Source organism: Pecten maximus, chromosome 19, assembly GCF_902652985.1.
Source record: "Pecten maximus chromosome 19, xPecMax1.1, whole genome shotgun sequence".
In the NCBI taxonomy this organism is placed as follows: domain Eukaryota; kingdom Metazoa; phylum Mollusca; class Bivalvia; order Pectinida; family Pectinidae; genus Pecten; species Pecten maximus.
Window position 1 is genome coordinate 9,522,953 of NC_047033.1, and position 22,528 is coordinate 9,545,480.

The 22,528-nt window shown below is 31.2% G+C and overlaps 1 protein-coding gene across 1 annotated transcript in view; it reads left to right on the forward strand.

Moving 5' to 3' along the window:
* LOC117318008 (alsin-like) overlaps window positions 1–22,528 on the forward strand; it is a 108,181-nt gene that overhangs the window by 83,033 nt on the left and 2,620 nt on the right. The window contains 7 exon segments of the mRNA XM_033872980.1: window positions 10,556–10,713; window positions 13,129–13,266; window positions 13,358–13,534; window positions 14,490–14,535; window positions 15,004–15,065; window positions 20,469–20,532; window positions 20,915–21,097. Of these exon segments, the coding sequence (XP_033728871.1) occupies window positions 10,556–10,713; window positions 13,129–13,266; window positions 13,358–13,534; window positions 14,490–14,535; window positions 15,004–15,065; window positions 20,469–20,532; window positions 20,915–21,097 (828 nt within the window).

Genomic DNA, 22,528 nt, shown 5'->3' on the forward strand with positions numbered 1-22,528 from the left:
ATATATTATACTGTTAATGTGTTTGTAACTTGTTATATATTATACTGTTAATGTGTTTGTAAATTGTTATATATTATACTGTTAATGTGTTTGTAAATTGTTATATATTATACTGTTAATGTGTTTGTAAATTGTTATATATTATACTGTTAATGTGTTTGTAAATTGTTATATATTATACTGTTAAGGTGTTTATAACTTGTTATATATTATACTGTTAAGGTGTTTGTAACTTGTTATATATTATACTGTTAAGGTGTTTGTAACTTGTTATATATTATACTGTTAATGTGTTTGTAACTTGTTATATATTATACTGTTAATGTGTTTATAACTTGTTATATATTATACTGTTAATGTGTTTGTAACTTGTTATATATTATACTGTTAAGGTGTTTATAACTTGTTATATATTATACTGTTAAGGTGTTTGTAACTTGTTATACATTATACTGTTAATGTGTTTGTAACGTGTTATATATTATACTGTTAATGTGTTTGTAACTTGTTATATATTATACTGTTAATGTGTTTGTAAATTGTTATATATTATACTGTTAAGGTGTTTGTAACTTGTTATATATTATACTGTTAATGTGTTTGTAAATTGTTATATATTATACTGTTAATGTGTTTGTAAATTGTTATATATAATACTGTTTAGGTGTTTGTAACTTGTTATATATTATACTGTTAATGTGTTTGTAAATTGTTATATATTATACTGTTAAGGTGTTTATAACTTGTTATATATTATACTGTTAATGTGTTTGTAAATTGTTATATATTATACTGTTAATGTGTTTGTAAATTGTTATATATTATACTGTTTAGGTGTTTGTAACTTGTTATATATTATACTGTTAATGTGTTTGTAAATTGTTATATATTATACTGTTAATGTGTTTGTAACTTGTTATATATTATACTGTTAAGGTGTTTGTAACTTGTTATATATTATACTGTTAATGTGTTTATAACTTGTTATATATTATACTGTTAAGGTGTTTGTAACTTGTTAAATGTTATACTGTTAATGTGTTTGTAAATTGTTATATATTATACTGTTAATGTGTTTGTAAATTGTTATATATTATACTGTTAAGGTGTTTGTAACTTGTTATATATTATACTGTTAATGTGTTTGTAAATTGTTATATATTATACTGTTAATGTGTTTGTAAATTGTTATATATTATACTGTTAAGGTGTTTGTAACTTGTTATATATTATACTGTTAAGGTGTTTATAACTTGTTATATTTTATACTGTTATGGTGTTTATAACTTGTTATATATAATACTGTTAAATGTGTTTGTAACTTGTTATATATTATACTGTTAAGGTGTTTATAACTTGTTATATATTATACTGTTAAGGTGTTTATAACTTGTTATATATAATACTGTTAAGGTGTTTATAACTTGTTATATATTATACTGTTAAGGTGTTTATAACTTGTTATATATTATACTGTTAAGGTGTTTGTAACTTGTTATATATTATACTGTTAAGGTGTTTGTAACTTGTCATATATTATACTGTTTAGGTGTTTGTAACTTGTTATATATTATACTGTTAAGGTGTTTATAACTTGTTATATATTATACTGTTTAGGTGTTTGTAACTTGTTATATATAATACTGTTAAATGTGTTTGTAACTTGTTATATATTATACTGTTTAGGTGTTTGTAACTTGTTATATATTATACTGTTAAGGTCTTTATAACTTGTTATATATTATACTGTTAAGGTCTTTATAACTTGTTATATATTATACTGTTCAGGTGTTTGTAACTTGTTATATATTATACTGTTAAGGTGTTTATAACTTGTTATATATTGTACTGTTAAGGTGTTTATAACTTGTTATATATTATACTGTTAATGTGTTTGTAACGTGTTATATATTATACTGTTAAGGTGTTTGTAACTTGTTATATATTATACTGTTAAGGTGTTTGTAACTTGTTATATATTATACTGTTAATGTGTTTGTAACTTGTTATATATTATACTGTTAAGGTGTTTGTAACTTGTTATATATTATACTGTTAAGGTGTTTATAACTTGTTATATATTATACTGTTAATGTGTTTGTAACTTGTTATATATTATACTGTTAAGGTGTTTGTAACTTGTTATATATTATACTGTTAAGGTGTTTATAACTTGTTATATATTATACTGTTAATGTGTTTGTAACGTGTTATATATTATACTGCTAAGGTGTTTGTAACTTGTTATATATTATACTGTTAAGGTGTTTGTAACTTGTTATATATTATACTGTTAAGGTGTATATAACTTGTTATATATTATACTGTTAAGGTGTTTGTAACTTGTTATATATTATACTGTTAATGTGTTTGTAAATTGTTATATATTATACTGTAATGGTGTTTGTAACTTGTTATATATTATACCGTTAAGGTGTTTATAACTTGTTATATATTATACTGTTTAGGTGTTTATAACTTGTTATATATTATACTGTAATGGTGTTTGTAACATGTTATATATTATACTGTTAAGGTGTTTATAACTTGTTATATATTATATTGTTAAGGTGTTTATAACTTGTTATATATTATACTGTTAATGTGTTTGTAACTTGTTATATATTATACTGTTAATGTGTTTGTAACTTGTTATATATTATACTGTTAAGGTGTTTGTAACTTGTTATATATTATACTGTTAAGGTGTTTGTAACTTGTTATATATTATACTGTTAAGGTGTTTATAACGTGTTATATATTATACTGTTAAGGTGTTTGTAACTTGTTATATATTATACTGTTAAGGTGTTTATAACTTGTTATATATTATACTGTTAATGTGTTTATAACGTGTTATATATTATACTGTTAATGTGTTTGTAGCTTGTTATATATTATACTGTTAAGGTGTTTGTAACTTGTTATATATTATACTGTAATGGTGTTTGTAACTTGTTATATATTATACTGTTAAGGTGTTTGTAACTTGTTATATATTATACTGTAATGGTGTTTATAACTTGTTATATATTATACTGTTAATGTGTTTGTAACTTGTTATATATTATACCGTTAAGGTGTTTATAACTTGTTATATATTATACTGTTAAGGTGTTTATAACTTGTTATAATTTATACTGTTAAGGTGTTTGTAACTTGTTATATATAATACCGTTAAGGTGTTTATAACTTGTTATATATTATACTGTTAAGGTGTTTGTAACTTGTTATATATTATACTGTAATGGTGTTTATAACTTGTTATATATTATACTGTTAATGTGTTTGTAACTTGTTATATATTATACCGTTAAGGTGTTTATAACTTGTTATATATTATACTGTTTAGGTGTTTATAACTTGTTATATATTATACTGTTAAGGTGTTTGTAACTTGTTATATATTATACTGTTAAGGTGTTTGTAACTTGTTATATATTATACTGTTAAGGTGTTTATAACTTGTTATATATTATACTGTTAATGTGTTTGTAACTTGTTATATATTATACTGTTAAGGTGTTTGTAACTTGTTATATATTATACTGTTAGTGTGTTTGTAACTTGTTATATATTATACTGTTAAGGTGTTTGTAACTTGTTATATATTATACTGTTAAGGTGTTTGTAACTTGTTATATATTATACTGTTAAGGTGTTTATAACTTGTTATATATTATACTGTTAAGGTGTTTGTAACTTGTTATATATTATACTGTAATGGTGTTTGTAACTTGTTATATATTATACTGTAATGGTGTTTGTAACATGTTATATATTATACTGTTACGGTGTTTGTAACTTGTTATATATTATACTGTTAAGGTGTTTATAACTTGTTATATATTATACTGTTAAGGTGTTTGTAACTTGTTATATATTATACTGTTAGTGTGTTTGTAACGTGTTATATATTATACTGTTAAGGTGTTTGTAACTTGTTATATATTATACTGTTAAGGTGTTTGTAACTTGTTATATATTATACTGTTAAGGTGTTTGTAACTTGTTATATATTATACTGTGAAGGTGTTTATAACTTGTTATATATTATACTGTGAAGGTGTTTGTAACTTGTTATATATTATACTGTTAAGGTGTTTGTAACTTGTTATATATTATACTGTTAAGGTGTTTATAACTTGTTATATATTATACTGTAATGGTGTTTGTAAATTGTTATATATTATATTGTTAATGTGTTTGTAACTTGTTATATATTATACTGTTAAGGTGTTTGTAACTTGTTATATATTATACTGTTAAGGTGTTTATAACTTGTTATATATTATACTGTGAAGGTGTTTGTAACTTGTTATATATTATACTGTTAAGGTGTTTGTAACTTGTTATATATTATACTGTTAATGTGTTTATAACTTGTTATATATTATACTGTAATGGTGTTTGTAACTTGTTATATATTATACTGTTAATGTGTTTGTAACTTGTTATAATTTATACTGTTAAGGTGTTTGTAACTTGTTATATATTATACTGTTAAGGTGTTTGTAACTTGTTATATATTATACTGTTAAGGTGTTTATAACTTGTTATATATTATACTGTTAATGTGTTTGTAACTTGTTATAATTTATACTGTTAAGGTGTTTGTAACTTGTTATATATTATACTGTTAAGGTGTTTATAACTTGTTATATATTATACTGTTAAAGTGTTTGTAACTTGTTATATATTATACTGTTAATGTGTTTGTAACTTGTTATATATTATACTGTTAAGGTGTTTGTAACTTGTTATATATTATACTGTTAATGTGTTTGTAACTTGTTATATATTATACTGTTAAGGTGTTTGTAACTTGTTATATATTATACTGTTAAGGTGTTTATAACTTGTTATATATTATACTGTTAAAGTGTTTGTAACTTGTTATATATTATACTGTTAATGTGTTTGTAACTTGTTATATATTATACTGTTAAGGTGTTTGTAACTTGTTATATATTATACTGTTAATGTGTTTGTAACTTGTTATATATTATACTGTTAAGGTGTTTGTAACTTGTTATATATTATACTGTTAAGGTGTTTGTAACTTGTTATATATTATACTGTTAAGGTGTTTATAAATTGTTATATATTATACTGTTAAGGTGTTTGTAACTTGTTATATATTATACTGTTAAGGTGTTTGTAACTTGTTATATATTATACTGTTCAAGTGTTTGTTTAGGTGTTTGTAACTTGTTATATATTATACTGTTAAGGTGTTTGTAACTTGTTATATATTATACTGTTAAGGTGTTTGTAACTTGTTATATATTATACTGTTAATGTGTTTATAACTTGTTATATATTATACTGTTAAGGTGTTTATAAATTGTTATATATTATACTGTTAAGGTGTTTGTAACTTGTTATATATTATACTGTTAAGGTGTTTGTAACTTGTTATATATTATACTGTTAAAGTGTTTGTAAATTGTTATATATTATACTGTTAAGGTGTTTGTAACATGTTATATATTATACTGTTAATGTGTTTATAACTTGTTATATATTATACTGTTAAGGTGTTTGTAACATGTTATATATTATACTGTTAAGGTGTTTGTAACTTGTTATATATTATACTGTTAAAGTGTTTGTAACTTGTTATATATTATACTGTTAAGGTGTTTATAACTTGTTATATATTATACTGTTAATGTGTTTGTAACTTGTTATATATTATACTGTTAAGGTGTTTGTAACTTGTTATATATTATACTGTTAATGTGTTTATAACTTGTTATATATTATACTGTTAAGGTGTTTGTAACTTGTTATATATATTATACTGTTAAGGTGTTTGTAACTTGTTATATATTATACTGTTAATGTGTTTGTAAATTGTTATATATTATACTGTAATGGTGTTGTAACTTGTTATATATTATACTGTTAAGGTGTTTGTAACTTGTTATATATATTATACTGTTAAGGTGTTTGTAACTTGTTATATATTATACTGTTAATGTGTTTGTAACTTGTTATATATTATACTGTTCAGGTGTTTATAACTTGTTATATATTATACTGTTAAGGTGTTTGTAACTTGTTATATATTATACTGTAATGGTGTTTGTAACTTGTTATATATTATACTGTTAAGGTGTTTGTAACGTGTTATATATTATACTGTTAATGTGTTTGTAACTTGTTATATATTATACTGTAATGGTGTTTGTAACTTGTTATATATTATACTGTTAAGGTGTTTGTAACTTGTTATATATTATACTGTTAAGGTGTTTGTAACTTGTTATATATTATACTGTTAAAGTGTTTGTAACTTGTTATATATTATACTGTTAAGGTGTTTATAACTTGTTATATATTATACTGTTAAGGTGTTTGTAACTTGTTATATATTATACTGTTAATGTGTTTGTAACTTGTTATATATTATACTGTTAAGGTGTTTGTAACTTGTTATATATTATATTGTTAAGGTGTTTGTAACGTGTTATATATTATATTGTTAAGGTGTTTGTAACTTGTTATATATTATACTGTTAATGTGTTTGTAACTTGTTATATATTATACTGTTAAGGTGTTTGTAACTTGTTATATATATTATACTGTTAATGTGTTTATAACTTGTTATATATTATACTGTTAAGGTGTTTGTAACTTGTTATATATTATACTGTTAAGGTGTTTGTAACTTGTTATATATTATACTGTTAATGTGTTTGTAACTTGTTACATATTATACTGTTAAGGTGTTTGTAAATTGTTATATATTATACTGTTAATGTGTTTGTAACTTGTTATATATTATACTGTTAAGGTGTTTATAACTTGTTATATATTATATTGTTAAGGTGTTTGTAACTTGTTATATATTATACTGTTTAGGTGTTTGTAACTTGTTATATATTATACTGTTAATGTGTTTATAACTTGTTATATATTATACTGTTAATGTGTTTGTAACTTGTTATATATTATACTGTTAATGTGTTTGTAACTTGTTATATATTATACTGTTAATGTGTTTATAACTTGTTATATATTATACTGTTAAGGTGTTTGTAACTTGTTATATATTATATTGTTAAGGTGTTTGTAACTTGTTATATATTATATTGTTAAGGTGTTTGTAACTTGTTATATATTATACTGTTAATGTGTTTGTAACTTGTTATATATTATACTGTTAATGTGTTTATAACTTGTTATATATTATACTGTTAAGGTGTTTGTAAATTGTTATATATTATACTGTTAATGTGTTTGTAACTTGTTATATATTATACTGTTAAGGTGTTTATAACTTGTTATATATTATACTGTTAAGGTGTTTATCACTTGTTATATATTATACTGTTAATGTGTTTGTAACTTGTTATATATTATACTGTTAATGTGTTTGTAACTTGTTATATATTATACTGTTAAGGTGTTTATAACTTGTTATATATTATACTGTTAATGTGTTTGTAACTTGTTATATATTATACTGTTAAGGTGTTTGTAACTTGTTATATATTATACTGTTAAGGTGTTTGTAACTTGTTATATATTATACTGTTAAGGTGTTTGTAACTTGTTTTATATTATACTGTTAATGTGTTTATAACTTGTTATATATTATACTGTTACGGTGTTTGTAACTTGTTATATATTATACTGTTAATGTGTTTGTAACTTGTTATATATTATACTGTTAATGTGTTTGTAACTTGTTATATATTATACTGTTACGGTGTTTGTAACTTGTTATATATTATACTGTTAAGGTGTTTGTAACTTGTTATATATTATACTGTTACGGTGTTTGTAAATTGTTATATATTATACTGTTAAGGTGTTTGTAACTTGTTATATATTACACTGTTAAGGTGTTTGTAACTTGTTATATATTATACTGTTAAGGTGTTTGTAACTTGTTATATATTATATTGTTAATGTGTTTATAACTTGTTATATATTATACTGTTAAGGTGTTTATAACTTGTTATATATTATACTGTTAATGTGTTTGTAACTTGTTATATATTATACTGTTAATGTGTTTGTAACTTGTTATATATTATACTGTTAAGGTGTTTATAAATTGTTATATATTATACTGTTAATGTGTTTGTAACTTGTTATATATTATACTGTTAAGGTGTTTATAACTTGTTATATATTATACTGTTTATGTGTTTGTAACGTGTTATATATTATACTGTTAAGGTGTTTATAACTTGTTATATATTATACTGTTAAGGTGTTTGTAACTTGTTATATATTATACTGTTAAGGTGTTTGTAACTTGTTATATATTATACTGTTTATGTGTTTGTAACGTGTTATATATTATACTGTTAAGGTGTTTATAACTTGTTATATATTATACTGTTAATGTGTTTATAACTTGTTATATTTTATACTGTTAAGGTGTTTGTAACTTGTTATATATTATACTGTAATGGTGTTTGTAAATTGTTATATATTATATTGTTAATGTGTTTGTAACTTGTTATATATTATACTGTTAAGGTGTTTGTAACTTGTTATATATTATACTGTTAATGTGTTTGTAACTTGTTATATATTATACTGTTAATGTGTTTGTAAATTGTTATATATTATACTGTAATGGTGTTTGTAACGTGTTATATATTATACTGTTAATGTGTTTGTAACGTGTTATATATTATACTGTTAAGGTGTTTGTAACTTGTTATATATTATACTGTTAATGTGTTTGTAACTTGTTATATATTATACTGTTAAGGTGTTTATAACTTGTTATATATTATACTGTTAAGGTGTTTGTAACTTGTTATATATTATACTGTTAATGTGTTTATAACTTGTTATATATTATACTGTTAAGGTGTTTATAACTTGTTATATTTTATACTGTTAAGGTGTTTGTAACTTGTTATATATTATACTGTTAAAGTGTTTGTAACTTGTTATATATTATACTGTTAAGGTGTTTATAACTTGTTATATATTATACTGTTAATGTGTTTGTAACTTGTTATAATTTATACTGTTAAGGTGTTTATAACTTGTTATATATTATACTGTTAAGGTGTTTATAACTTGTTATATATTATACTGTTTAGGTGTTTGTAACTTGTTATATATTATACTGTTAAGGTGTTTGTAACTTGTTATATATTATACTGTTAAGGTGTTTGTAACTTGTTAAATGTTATACTGTTAAGGTGTTTGTAACTTGTTATATATTATACTGTTAAGGTGTTTGTAACTTGTTATATATTATACTGTTAAGGTGTTTGTAACTTGTTATATATTATACTGTTAAGGTGTTTATAACTTGTTAAATGTTATACTGTTAAGGTGTTTGTAACTTGTTATATATTATACTGTTAAGGTGTTTGTAACTTGTTATATATTATACTGTTAAGGTGTTTGTAACTTGTTATATATTATACTGTTAAGGTGTTTGTAACTTGTTATATATTATACTGTTAAGGTGTTTGTAACTTGTTATATATTATACTGTAATGGTGTTTGTAACTTGTTATATATTATACTGTTAAGGTGTTTGTAACTTGTTATATATTATACTGTTAATGTGTTTGTAACTTGTTATATATTATACTGTTAAGGTGTTTGTAACTTGTTATATATTATACTGTTAATGTGTTTGTAACTTGTTATATATTATACTGTTAAGGTGTTTATAACTTGTTATATATTATACTGTTAAGGTGTTTATAACTTGTTATATATTATACTGCTAAGGTGTTTGTAACTTGTTATATATTATACTGATAAGGTGTTTATAACTTGTTATATATTATACTGTTAAGGTGTTTGTAACTTGTTATATATTATACTGTTAAGGTGTTTATAACTTGTTATATATTATACTGTAATGGTGTTTATAACTTGTTACATATTATACTGTTAAGATGTTTGTAAATTGTTATATATTATACTGTTAAGGTGTTTGTAACTTGTTATATATTATACTGTCGAGGTGTTTGTAACGTGTTATATATTATACTGTTAAGGTGTTTGTAACTTGTTATATATTATACTGTTAATGTGTTTGTAACTTGTTATATATTATACTGTTAAGGTGTTTGTAACTTGTTATATATTATACTGTTAATGTGTTTGTAACTTGTTATATATTATACTGTTAAGGTGTTTATAACTTGTTATATATTATACTTTTAAGGTGTTTATAACTTGTTATATATTATACTGTTAATGTGTTTGTAACTTGTTATATATTATACTGTTAAGGTGTTTATAACTTGTTATATATTATACTGTTAAGGTGTTTATAACTTGTTATATATTATACTGTTAAGGTGTTTGTAACTTGTTATATATTATACTGTTAAGGTGTTTATAACTTGTTATATATTATACTGTAATGGTGTTTGTAACTTGTTATATATTATACTGTTAAGGTGTTTGTAACTTGTTATATATTATACTGTAATGGTGTTTGTAACTTGTTATAATTTATACTGTTAAGGTGTTTGTAACTTGTTATAATTTATACTGTTCAGGCCTTTGTTTAGGTGTTTGTAACTTGTTATAATTTATACTGTTCAGGCCTTTGACACAAACTTTCACCCACTCGGACAACTAATGGAGGGACTTGTTGATGTGTTCCGTGCCGCCTACATTGGAGTTGGTGCGCATCCAAGACTACTCACTCACGCTGTACAGGAAGTGATGTCATTCATCAAAAGACTTTTCAAGATAGTCCGGTATTCATATTTATGTTTCTTTACTTAATGAACATAAATTACAGTTATAATTATCACTTATTTTGCAATAACTACATTTAACTGCAAATAAGTCCTATCCACAAATACGCCATGTCCACAAATACATGTAAGTCCCTGTCCACAAATAAGCCATGTCCACAAATAAGCCATGTCCACAAATACATGTACGTCCCTGTCAACAAATAAGCCATGTCAACATATACTATTAGCAGGGCTCCGATAAACCACTCGTCCACTCGTCTTGCCCGGGTCAAAACAGTCAAGTGCCGAGTGAACTGTTGGGTCAGACTCGTCCTAGTGCCGAGCAAAAGTTTAGAACACACAGTAATAACACTGTGTCGAATTGTTACTAATCCAAAGACATTTTTTAAAAAGATTTTAATATCATAATATGTCGATAAGATGAACCATACACATACCTTAGGCTAACGTGACATGTGTTTACAAATGACTTCACTAGTACGGGCCGGGTCGTTCAAACGCTTGTAATTTACTAAAGCATGCGTCTGATAATAAAGCATCAAAGAGATGCTGTTAACAAACCAGTGCGCATGCGGGCGTTTCTTCACAACTTCCTTTACAACAACGAGCGAGCGGCTCGTTGATTTCTTTTTCAAAACAATCACTGACGAACGTTAAATGACGGTAATGAGGAAGTCCGGCAAACTAGAGATCGAAATGACACAAGTGTTTGGTTTAGTTTGGTTTGATTCATTTAACATATGGACTGTCTCCTGTGCGTGCGATATGCACGATTGTGTGTGGCGAGTGCGTATGTGTTTTTTGAGGTTGCAGCGTATTCCTGTTTAGTTTCTTTACGACTGAAGTGAGGGTGAAAGGTGAAGGGTAATTCCATAAAGAATGGATGACGAAATCCGACATTTAATATATCATGTCATGAACTGTACTTCTATAATATAAGAGGCTGCTGGTCGGCCCTTTTTCTATCGGAAATGATTTTGCCGACTGCGCTGTGTACATGTAAAACCTATAACATTGTTGGAGTATCACGAACTGTTAATATTGTACAGAGTGCCCCAATCTTGCAGATACTTAGTTGACACTTTTTATAGGTACTGGTTCTATGAGATTAAAAACTTACAAAAGATAATTTTGTGATGTTTTCTTTCTTCTATAACTAAATATATTATTAAGACATGATAAGATGTATGCACTCACACAAGGACATACAATATAAAAGTCTTAACTTAAAACAAGATGAAATCACAAGTTAGCTATTTGGTGCCAAGTGGATTTCAAATAGTGCCGAGTGCTTGTACTATTGTTACTAGGCACAGTGCCTAGTTGTTCTAAAAATTCTATCTGAGCCCTGATATACATGTAAGTCCCTGTCAACAAATAAGCCATGTCCACAAATAAGACATGTCCACAAATAAGACATGTCAACAAATAAGTCATGTCCACAAATAAGCCATGTCAACAAATAAGACATGTCAACAAATACACCATGTCCACAAATAAGACATGTCAACAAATAAGCCATGTCCACAAATAAGCCATGTCAACAAATAAGCCATGTCCACAAATAAGTCCCTGCCCACAAATAAGCCATGTCCACAAATAAGCCATGTCCACAAATAAGCCATGTCAACAAATACACCATGTCAACAAATACACCATGTCAATATATACATGTAAGTCCCTGTCCACAAATAAGCCATGTCCACAAATAAGCCATGTCCACAAATAAGCCCCTGTCCATAAATAAGCCATGTCCACAAATAAGCAATTTCCACAAATAAGCCATGTCAACAAATAAGCCATGTCCACACATACATGTAAGTCCATGTCCACAAATAAGCCCCTGTCCATAAATAAGCCCTGTCCACAAATAAGCCATGTCCACAAATAAGCAATTTCCACAAATAAGCCATGTCCACAAATAAGCCATGTCCACAAATATGCCATGTCCACAAATAAGCCCCCACCAACAAATAAGTACCTGTCCATATGTCCCCCCTTCTTCAATTAATTTTGAAAAGTAAGTCCAAAAGTGGTTCCTTAAGAAGCCCTCTACAAAATATGATACTGAAGTTTCAGTGGATAGAGGCTTATCTGAGGGTAGATATGGTATTTACATATACCTCATTTAACTACATTAGACTTCTAATTACCATATCACCATATCAAATGAACCAAAAGAAGTATCTGAACCCTCCACCCTTTCCCCCTCCACCCTCCCCAACAATTATCTGGCGTTAGATATTTTCTAGATTTAATCTTTTGATAATTGATGACCTTGACTTGTAAACTGCTGTAGATTCATTGATTTCTTAATCACAAAAGAAAATGTTTTTTGCTGTGATGAAATAAATTCAATGTATGATACGTATACTTTTCAGTAAAGCAATCATTACCCTTTCTATTATACAGAATCCTATTTCCTGACCTGCCCGTAAATGGAGGACCATTACAAATTGTGTCAGAGGATGTGCTGGCAAGGCGGAAAGATTCCCCGCGTAGCGATACAGAGTCTGTTGATAGTGGTCTTCTGGACAGTGACGAGCAAATGTATGTATAACAAAAGGATTCATTTCAAAATTAGGAATATGATTGAATGGAATTTAATAAACATATATTATATTATGAATTTTATTTACAGAGAAATCGTGACAGCTGGAAGTCTATTACAACCGTTACTACTACCCAAGATTTATCCCCCTTTGTTTGACCTGTACGCCCTCTACAATGACAAGGAGGACGAGCGGTACTGGGAGAGAGTCCAGAAACTCAACAGACAGGGTGACATGGCGTTAATGGCGTACCTTGGTATAGATCAGTACGTTATCAGGCATCGAATGCCAATACATATTTACATAACTTGTTAAGGTATCGGACTTCAGTGGGTTGGTAGAGGTCATGTCTACAGAAGAGCATGACAAATTGTCAGTATGAAAAATCTTACCCTGTTTCCTTCTTTTGACTGATGTATCTGGGGCTATGGCCAAGTGTGAGAATATCTTGATCAAGTTCTTATTTCATGGTGCCAAGGTCAAGCTCACAATTATTATTTAACAAGAAATATCTTTCAAAGAAGATAAACGGCATAGTTTTAATGCTGGTGGTTATAATGTAAAACTGCTGGTGAAATAGATTAACGAACTAATCAATGTATGCGTTTTAGCACGGATAACAAAATTATATCAGTTTGAATCATTTTTGGTGATAAAAAGACTGCATTTGAATCAGGAATATAATTTTATTAATGTGTCATTTGAAAGATACATCCACTTATTCAGCTTGCATTCAATCTTAATTTTGTTTCGTCTTAAACTGCATATCTGCATTTTGCATTTACCGCTACATTGACCAATCACATACTTCATCTTGACCAGTAACGCCACCTGTCGCGTCATATCTGGGGCCAAAAGAAAATTATACAGCTATGCCGAAAAAAAAATCTTTGTCATCACTCCAGTGTCTTCATTTTTAAACAGAATTTGGTCACACATGTTGGTCCAGAATGCATGAGGATACCTAGAATGAGTTCATGTAGGCATGCCCGGGAATTTTATCTATTGTGATGTCTTGTTCATTATCTGACGCGAATTATTAGAAATATCTACGATGCAGCTATATATGGACCTAGTTTGTATTTCTATCATCAATAACGTGGCCCTGTATTGCTTTATTGCTGTTAATATTGCCATAAATTATCGAGAACTTCTTCATACTTATTGAATACAAGGGAGACAATTTGGTCCTCAACTTGGTCTTTTTTTTTATTCTCTCAGGAGATTCTGGTTGATAGAGGAGACCATGTTCCAAGATAAACGAAAGGTAATCCCAAGGCTTATTCTGGCTTTAAAAAATAAAAAGTAATCAATTATGATATTTTACAAAACTATGTCTTATTTTTTTATGGAAAAATCTAGATGAGTTCCTGAAAACTTGTACAATATATATCTGGATTATAATTTCTTTAATATTTAAATTTCTATAAATCGAAGCTGGATTTCTTTTTCATTTTCATTTTCTTTTGTTTCTTTCTTTATTTATTTATTTATTTATTTATTTTTTTTTTTTTGAAAGTTATGTTTGGTCTTATAGGCTTAACTGATCGAGATAGTTTTCTATAATAGAGCGGTTCGATTTGACTAGTACAGTGTATTTACCAGGGTTACAAAGTACATGTATATACAATATTTCAGAATAGAGAATCAGTAACTTAATGATATATAATGTAATTACAAATGCCTGATAATTAAACGCTATGGACTGATAGTAATTTTTTTATGTATATGACAGAGATTGTCCAGCCTCCGTGATCACTGCTACTTGTCTTCTGTGGACACTCTACAACAGATCAGGTAATTATACAATCCGACATTTGTATTGATGTAACTCAGATCTTGACAGTTTTCTGTCCTGCATTAAGGTCTTCCATCATCGTAAGTTGTAAGTGTTTGGGGTTATAAATCTAATGATATAAGTTTGAAATGTTGTTGTCAATGCATGACGGAGTTTAAATAATTTTGTGTTCTACTAGTATCAAACTCACAATTCTTTTTTAAATGTTTAGATGTCTTGAGTGTCTTTTGTGCAATACTTTCACCAAAAACACTTTATGAACATCTTTTTAGCTCACCTGCCCGAAGGGCAAGTGAGCTTATGCCGTGGCGCGGCGTCCGTCGTCCGTCCGCCGTCCGTCCACCGTCAACTTTTCCATTCAAGCAACTTCTTCTCAATAACCAAAAGGCCCAAAGACCTAATATTGGGCCTGTAGCATGCTGGGGTGAAGGGCTACCAAGTTTGTTCAAATGAATAAAGTTGACCTTCATTCAAGGTCACAGGGGTCAAAAAGGCTAAAATCTTAATCTTTAAACGACTTCTTCTCAATAACCAAGAGTCCCAGGGAGTTGATATTGGGTCTGTAGCATGCTGGGGTGAAGGGCTACCAAGTTTGTTCAAATGAATGACCTTGACCTTCATTCAAGGTCACAGGAGCCAAAAAGGCTAAAATATTTAAACGACTTCTTCTCAATAACCAAGAGTCCCAGGGAGTTGATATTGAGTCTGTAGCATGCTGGGGTTAAGGGCTACCAATTTTGTTCAAATGAATGACCTTGACCTTCATTCAAGGTCACAGGAGTCAAAAAGGCTAAAATCTTTAAACGACTTCTTCTCAATAACCAAGAGTCCCAGAGACCTAATATTTGGCCTGTAGCATGCTGGGGTAAAGGGCTACTAAGTTTGTTCAAATGAATGACCTTGACCTTCATTCAAGGTCACAGGAGTCAAAAAGGCTAAAATTTTTAAACGACTTCTTCTCAATAACCAAGAGTCCCAGGGAGTTGATATTGGGTCTGTAGCATGCTGGGGTGAAGGGCTACCAAGTTTGTTCAAATGAATGACCTTGACCTTCATTCTAGGTCACAGGAGTCAAAAAGGCTAAAATATTTAAACGACTTCTTCTCAATAACCAAGAGTCCCAGGGAGTTGATATTGGGTCTGTAGCATGCCGGGGTTAAGGGCTACCAAGTTTGTTCAAATGAATGACCTTGACCTTCATTCAAGGTCACAAGAGTCAAAAAGGCTAAAATTTTTAAACGACTTCTTCTCAATAACCAAGAGTCCCAGGGAGTTGATATTTGGTCTGTAGCATGCTGGGGTGAAGGGCTACCAAGTTTGTTCAAATGAATGACCTTGACCTTCATTCAAGGTCACAGGAGTCAAAAAGGCTAAAATCTTTAAACGACTTCTTGTCAATAACCAAGAGTCCCAGAGACCTAATATTTGGCCTGTAGCATGCTGGGGTGAAGGGCTACCAAGTTTGTTCAAATGAATGGCCTTGACCTTCATTCAAGGTCACAGGAGTCAAAAAGGCTAAAATTTTAAACGGCTTCTTCTCAATAACCAAGAGTCCAAGAGACCTAATATTTAGCCTGTAGCATGCTGGGTTGAAGGGCTCCCAAGTTTGTTCAAATGAATGACCTTGACCTTCATTCAAGGTCACAGGAGTCAAAAAGGCTAAAATCTTTAAACAACTTCTTCCCAATAACCAAGAGTCCCAGGGAGTTGATATTGGGTCTGTAGCATGCTGGGGTGAAGGGCTACCAAGTTTGTTCAAATGAATGACCTTGACCTTCATTCAAGGTCACAGGAGTCAAAAGGGCTAAAATCTTTAAACGACTTCTTCTCAATAACCAAGAGTCCCAGGGAGTTGTTATTGGGTCTGTAGAATACTGGGGTAAAGGGCTATCAAGTTTGTTCAAATGAATGACCTTGACCTTCATTCAAGGTCACAGGAGTCAAAAAGGCTAAAATCTTTAAACGACTTCTTCTCAATAACCAAGAGTCCCAGAGACCGAATTTTTGGCCTGTAGCATGCTGGGGTAAAGGGCTCTCAAGTTTGTTGAAATGAATGACCTTGCCCTTCATTCAAGGTCACAGCAGTCAAAAAGGCTAAAATCTTTAAACGACTTCCTCTCAATAACCAAGCGTCCAAGGGAGTTGATATTTGGTCTGTAGCATGCTGGGGTGAAGGGCTACCAACTTTGTTCAAATGAATGACCCTGACTCACATTCAAGGTCACGTCGATCAAGTATGCTTTAATCTTTAAATGACTTTTAGTGAATAGCTTAAGTGCCGAGAGACATTATATTGGTCATGTAGCATGCTTTCAAATAACTGCAGGATCCATATATGAAAAGATCACTGCATTGCGGGTGAGCGATTTGGGCCCATTGGGCCCTTGTTTAATTAATGTTTTGAATTTTTAGCCCACCATCATCAGATGGTGGGCTATTCAAATCGCCCTGCGTCCGTGGTCCGTCGTCCGTCCGTCCGTCCGTCCGTCCGTCCCTCCCTCCGTCCGTCAGTCCGTCCGTCCGTCCGTCCGTCCGTCCGTCCGTAAACAATTCTTGTTATCGCTAATCCTCAGAAAGTACTGAAGGGATCTTTCTCAAATTTCATACGTAGGTTCCCCTTGGTGCCTAGTTATGCATATTGCATTTTGGGACCGATCGGAAAACAACATGGCCGACAGGCAGCCATCTTGGATTTTGACCATTGAAGTTTGTTATCGCTATTTCTGAGAAAGAGCTGAAGGGATCTTTCTCAAATTTCATATGTTGGTTTCCCTTGGTGCCTAGTTATGCATATTGCATTTTGGGACCGATCGGAAAACAACATGGCCGACAGGCAGCCATCTTGGATTTTGACCATTGAAGTTTGTTATCGCTATTTCTAAGAAAGTACTGAAGGGATCTTTCTCAAATTTCATATGTAGGTTCCCCTTGGTGCCTAGTTATGCATATTGCATTTTGAGACCAATCGGAAAACAACATGGCCGACAGGCAGCCATCTTGGATTTTGACAATTGAAGATTGTTATCGCTATTTCTCAAAAAGCACAGAAGGGATCTTTCTCAAATTTCATATGTAGGTTCCCCTTAGTGCCTAGTTATGCATATTGCATTTTGAGACCGATCTGAAAACAACATGGCCGACAGGCAGCCATCTTGGATTTTGACAATTGAAGTTTGTTATCGCTATTTCTGTGAAAGTACGAAAGGGATCTTTTTCATATTTGTTATGTAGGATCCCCTTGGTGCTTAGTTATGCATATAGCATTTTGAGACCAATCGGAAAACAACATGGCCGACAGGCAGCCATCTTGGATTTTGACCATTAAAGTTTGTTATTGCCATTTCTGAGAAAGTACTGAAGGGATCTTTCTCAAATTTCATATGTAGGTTCCCCTTGGTGCCTAGTAATGCATATCGCATTTTGGGACTGATCGGAAAACAACATGGCCGAAAGGCAGCCATCTTGGATTTTGACCATAGAAGTTTGTTATCGCTATTTCTGAGAAAGTTTTGATTGGATCTTTCTCCAATTTCATATGTAGGTTCCCCTTGGTGCCTAGTTATGCATATTGCATTTTGAGACCAATCAGAAAACAATATGGCCGACAGGCAGCCATCTTGGATTTCGAAAATTGAAACTGGTTATCACTATTACTAAGAAACTAATGAAGGGATCTTCCTGAAATTTCATATGTAGGTTCCCCCAGGTGCCTAGTTATGCATATTGCATTTTGAGACCAATCGGAAAACAACATGGCCGACAAGCAGCCATCTTGGATTTTGACAATTGAAGTTTGTTATCACTATTTCTCAGAAAGCACTGAAGGAATCTTTCTCAAATTCCATATATGTAGGTTCCCCTTGGTGCCTAAATCTTAAATTTTATATATAGGTTTCCCTTGTTTGAAAAGTACTAGAGGTTTCTTCTGAGTTTACACAGATTAGTAAGACTTAGAAGAAGAGAAAAGTAGAGAAAAGATCAATCTGACATGGAACCTATGAAGAACATTCAATGGTGGGCGCCAAGATCCCTCTGGGATCTCTTGTTTTAATTTTAATTAATTCAAAATTGGGAATTTGACTAAATCAATTCTATTCATTTTTAGCTCACCTGGACCGAAGGTCCGGTGAGCTTATGTCATGGCGCAGCGTCCGTCGTCCGTCGTCCGTCCATCCGTCCGGCCGTCCGTCCTTCCGTCAACATTTGCTTCAAATCGCTACTAGTCATAAAGTTATGAATGGATTTGAACCCAATTTGGTCAGAAACATGTTTGGGGGAAGGGGAACGGAACAGATTTTGCATAAATGGTGACTCTGACCACAAAGGGGCCAAAGGGGTGGGGCCGAATAGGGGAAATAGAGGTAATTCCTTTAAATCGCTACTGGTCATTAAGTTATGAATGGATTTGAACCCAATTTGGTCAGAAACATCCTTGAGGGAAGGGGAACAGATTTTGCATAAATGGTGACTCTGACCCCAATGGGGCCAAAGGGGCGGGCCCAATAGGGGAAATAGAGGTAATTCCTTTAAATCGCTACTAGTCATAAAGTTATGAATGCATGTTCTAAAAACAATTCTTGAGGTTTTTCAGACCTTAGAGAGTCTGGACTTCATTAATCTTTAAAGCAGTTCGGATTCCCACACTATAACCATATATAGCATTGTTAGAGATTTACAAATAAACAAATTGAATATGAACATTATTTTGACATTTGGTCTAATCCAACCAGGTGAGCGATACAGGCCCCATGGGCCTCTTGTTTGATCCCAGAAACAGATTAGTTTTCTCAGCATTGGTAGTGGTAGCTATGTGTCACAATTAATTATTTAGTCAAAAATCATGTTTTGATGTCCCCTTCATGTTCAGGTAACATAAAATGAGAGCATGCAATCTGGTTGATGCCCTGCCCTGCAGATTTGATTTAGGAAAATATTTCAGCAGTATGATAGTGTATACTTGTTGCTGATGTGTTCCAGCGCTGGGCCAGATAGTTTTCCAATATGTTTTGTGTTCCAGCACTGGGCATATCGTTTGTCAAGGGCCGCGGTGGCCAAGTGGTTAAGGTGTCCCGACACTTTAACACTAGCCCTCCACCTCTGGGTCGCGAGTTAGAAACCTACATGGGGCAGTTGCCAGGTACTGACCGTAGGCCAGTGGTTTTTCTCCGGGTACTCCGGCTTTCCTCCACCTCCAAAACCTGGCACGTCCTTAGATGACCCTGGCTGTTAATAGGACGTTAAACAAAACAAACCAAAATAGTTTGTCAATATTTTTGTTCCTCCCGTTGGCCGGGTAGTTTATTGTCAATATTTTGAATTCTAGCTGTTGGCAAGACAGTCTGTCATAACTATGAGTTCCAACAGTGGGCAGCATAGTTTATTGTCAATATTTTGTGTTTCAGCACTGCATTCAGCCCAAAAGAGAAATTGATGGTGATACAACAGACATTCCTAGAAATATCAAAGGTAAGTTTTTTTTTTAAATGTTTACCGAGGAAAATATGTTGTTGAAAAAGTATAGTTCGAAAAAAATACTGAAGTTTTAGTGAGTTTTTGCTGTACTATACAGATAAACTGAAAGACTATACTTATATGTACTAATTAATATATAATTCAGTTTGTCGTCTAATGTTCATATGTAGGACTTTGCATTTCTGGCAGCTTCTCTAAATACTGATATTTGCATGCATACAGTTGTAGTACATACTTTTCAGAAGGAGGAATTTATGAAAATGAAGTGATGCAATTTTCAGCATGCCCTAAATGAGGACCTTCGATAAAATCCATTTTTGTTTTGTCACTTTGGATAAAAATCACTGTGATCATACACTTATTCTTTCAATTTCAGACAGTTCAGCAGGCACTGAATGAGGACCACATGTGGTGTATGGATGAACTGTTTCCTGTGTTCCAGTATGTTGTAGTCCGCTCAAAAATCCGACATTTGGGGGCGGAGGTTCACTTGATAGAAGACCTAATGGAACATCACCTTGAAAATGGAGAATTAGGAATCATGTTTACTACCCTCCATGTAAGTAGGAATATATCGGAGGTTAACAGGGGAAGACTTTACTACCCTCCATGTAAGTAGGAATATATCCGAGGTTAACAGGGGAAGACTTTACTACCCTCCATGTAAGTAGGAATATATCGGAGGTTAACAGGGGAAGACTTTACTACCCTCCATGTAAGTAGGAATATATCCGAGGTTAACAGGGGAAGACTTTACTACCCTCCATGTAAGTAGGAATATATCCGAGGTTAACAGGGGAAGACTTTACTACCCTCCATGTAAGTAGGAATATATCGGAGGTTAACAGGGGAAGACTTTACTACCCTCCATGTAAGTAGGAATATATCTGAGGTTAACAGGGGAAGACTTTACTACCCTCCATGTAAGTAGGAATATATCCGAGGTTAACAGTGGAAGACTTTACTACCCTCCATGTAAGTAGGAATATATCGGAGGTTAACAGGGGAAGACTTTACTACCCTCCATGTAAGTAGGAATATATCGGAGGTTAACAGGGGAAGACTTTACTACCCTCCATGTAAGTAGGAATATATCCGAGGTTAACAGGGGAAGACTTTACTACCCTCCATGTAAGTAGGAATATATCCGAGGTTAACAGGGGAAGACTTTACTACCCTCCATGTAAGTAGGAATATATCCGAGGTTAACAGGGGAAGACTTTACTACCCTCCATGTAAGTAGGAATATATCCGAGGTTAACAGGGGAAGACTTTACTACCCTCCATGTAAGTAGGAATATATCGGAGGTTAACAGGGGAAGACTTTACTACCCTCCATGTAAGTAGGAATATATCCGAGGTTAACAGGGGAAGACTTTACTACCCTCCATGTAAGTAGGAATATATCCGGAGGTTAACAGGGGAAGACTTTACTACCCTCCATGTAAGTAGGAATATATCCGAGGTTAACAGGGGAAGACTTTACTACCCTCCATGTAAGTAGGAATATATCCGAGGTTAACAGGGGAAGACTTTACTACCCTCCATGTAAGTAGGAATATATCCGAGGTTAACAGGGGAAGACTTTACTACCCTCCATGTAAGTAGGAATATATCCGAGGTTAACAGGGGAAGACTTTACTACCCTCCATGTAAGTAGGAATATATCCGAGGTTAACAGGGGAAGACTTTACTACCCTCCATGTAAGTAGGAATATATCCGAGGTTAACAGGGGAAGACTTTACTACCCTCCATGTAAGTAGGAATATATCGGAGGTTAACAGGGGAAGACTTTACTACCCTCCATGTAAGTAGGAATATATCCGAGGTTAACAGGGGAAGACTTTACTACCCTCCATGTAAGTAGGAATATATCCGAGGTTAACAGGGGAAGACTTTACTACCCTCCATGTAAGTAGGAATATATCCGAGGTTAACAGGGGAAGACTTTACTACCCTCCATGTAAGTAGGAATATATCCGAGGTTAA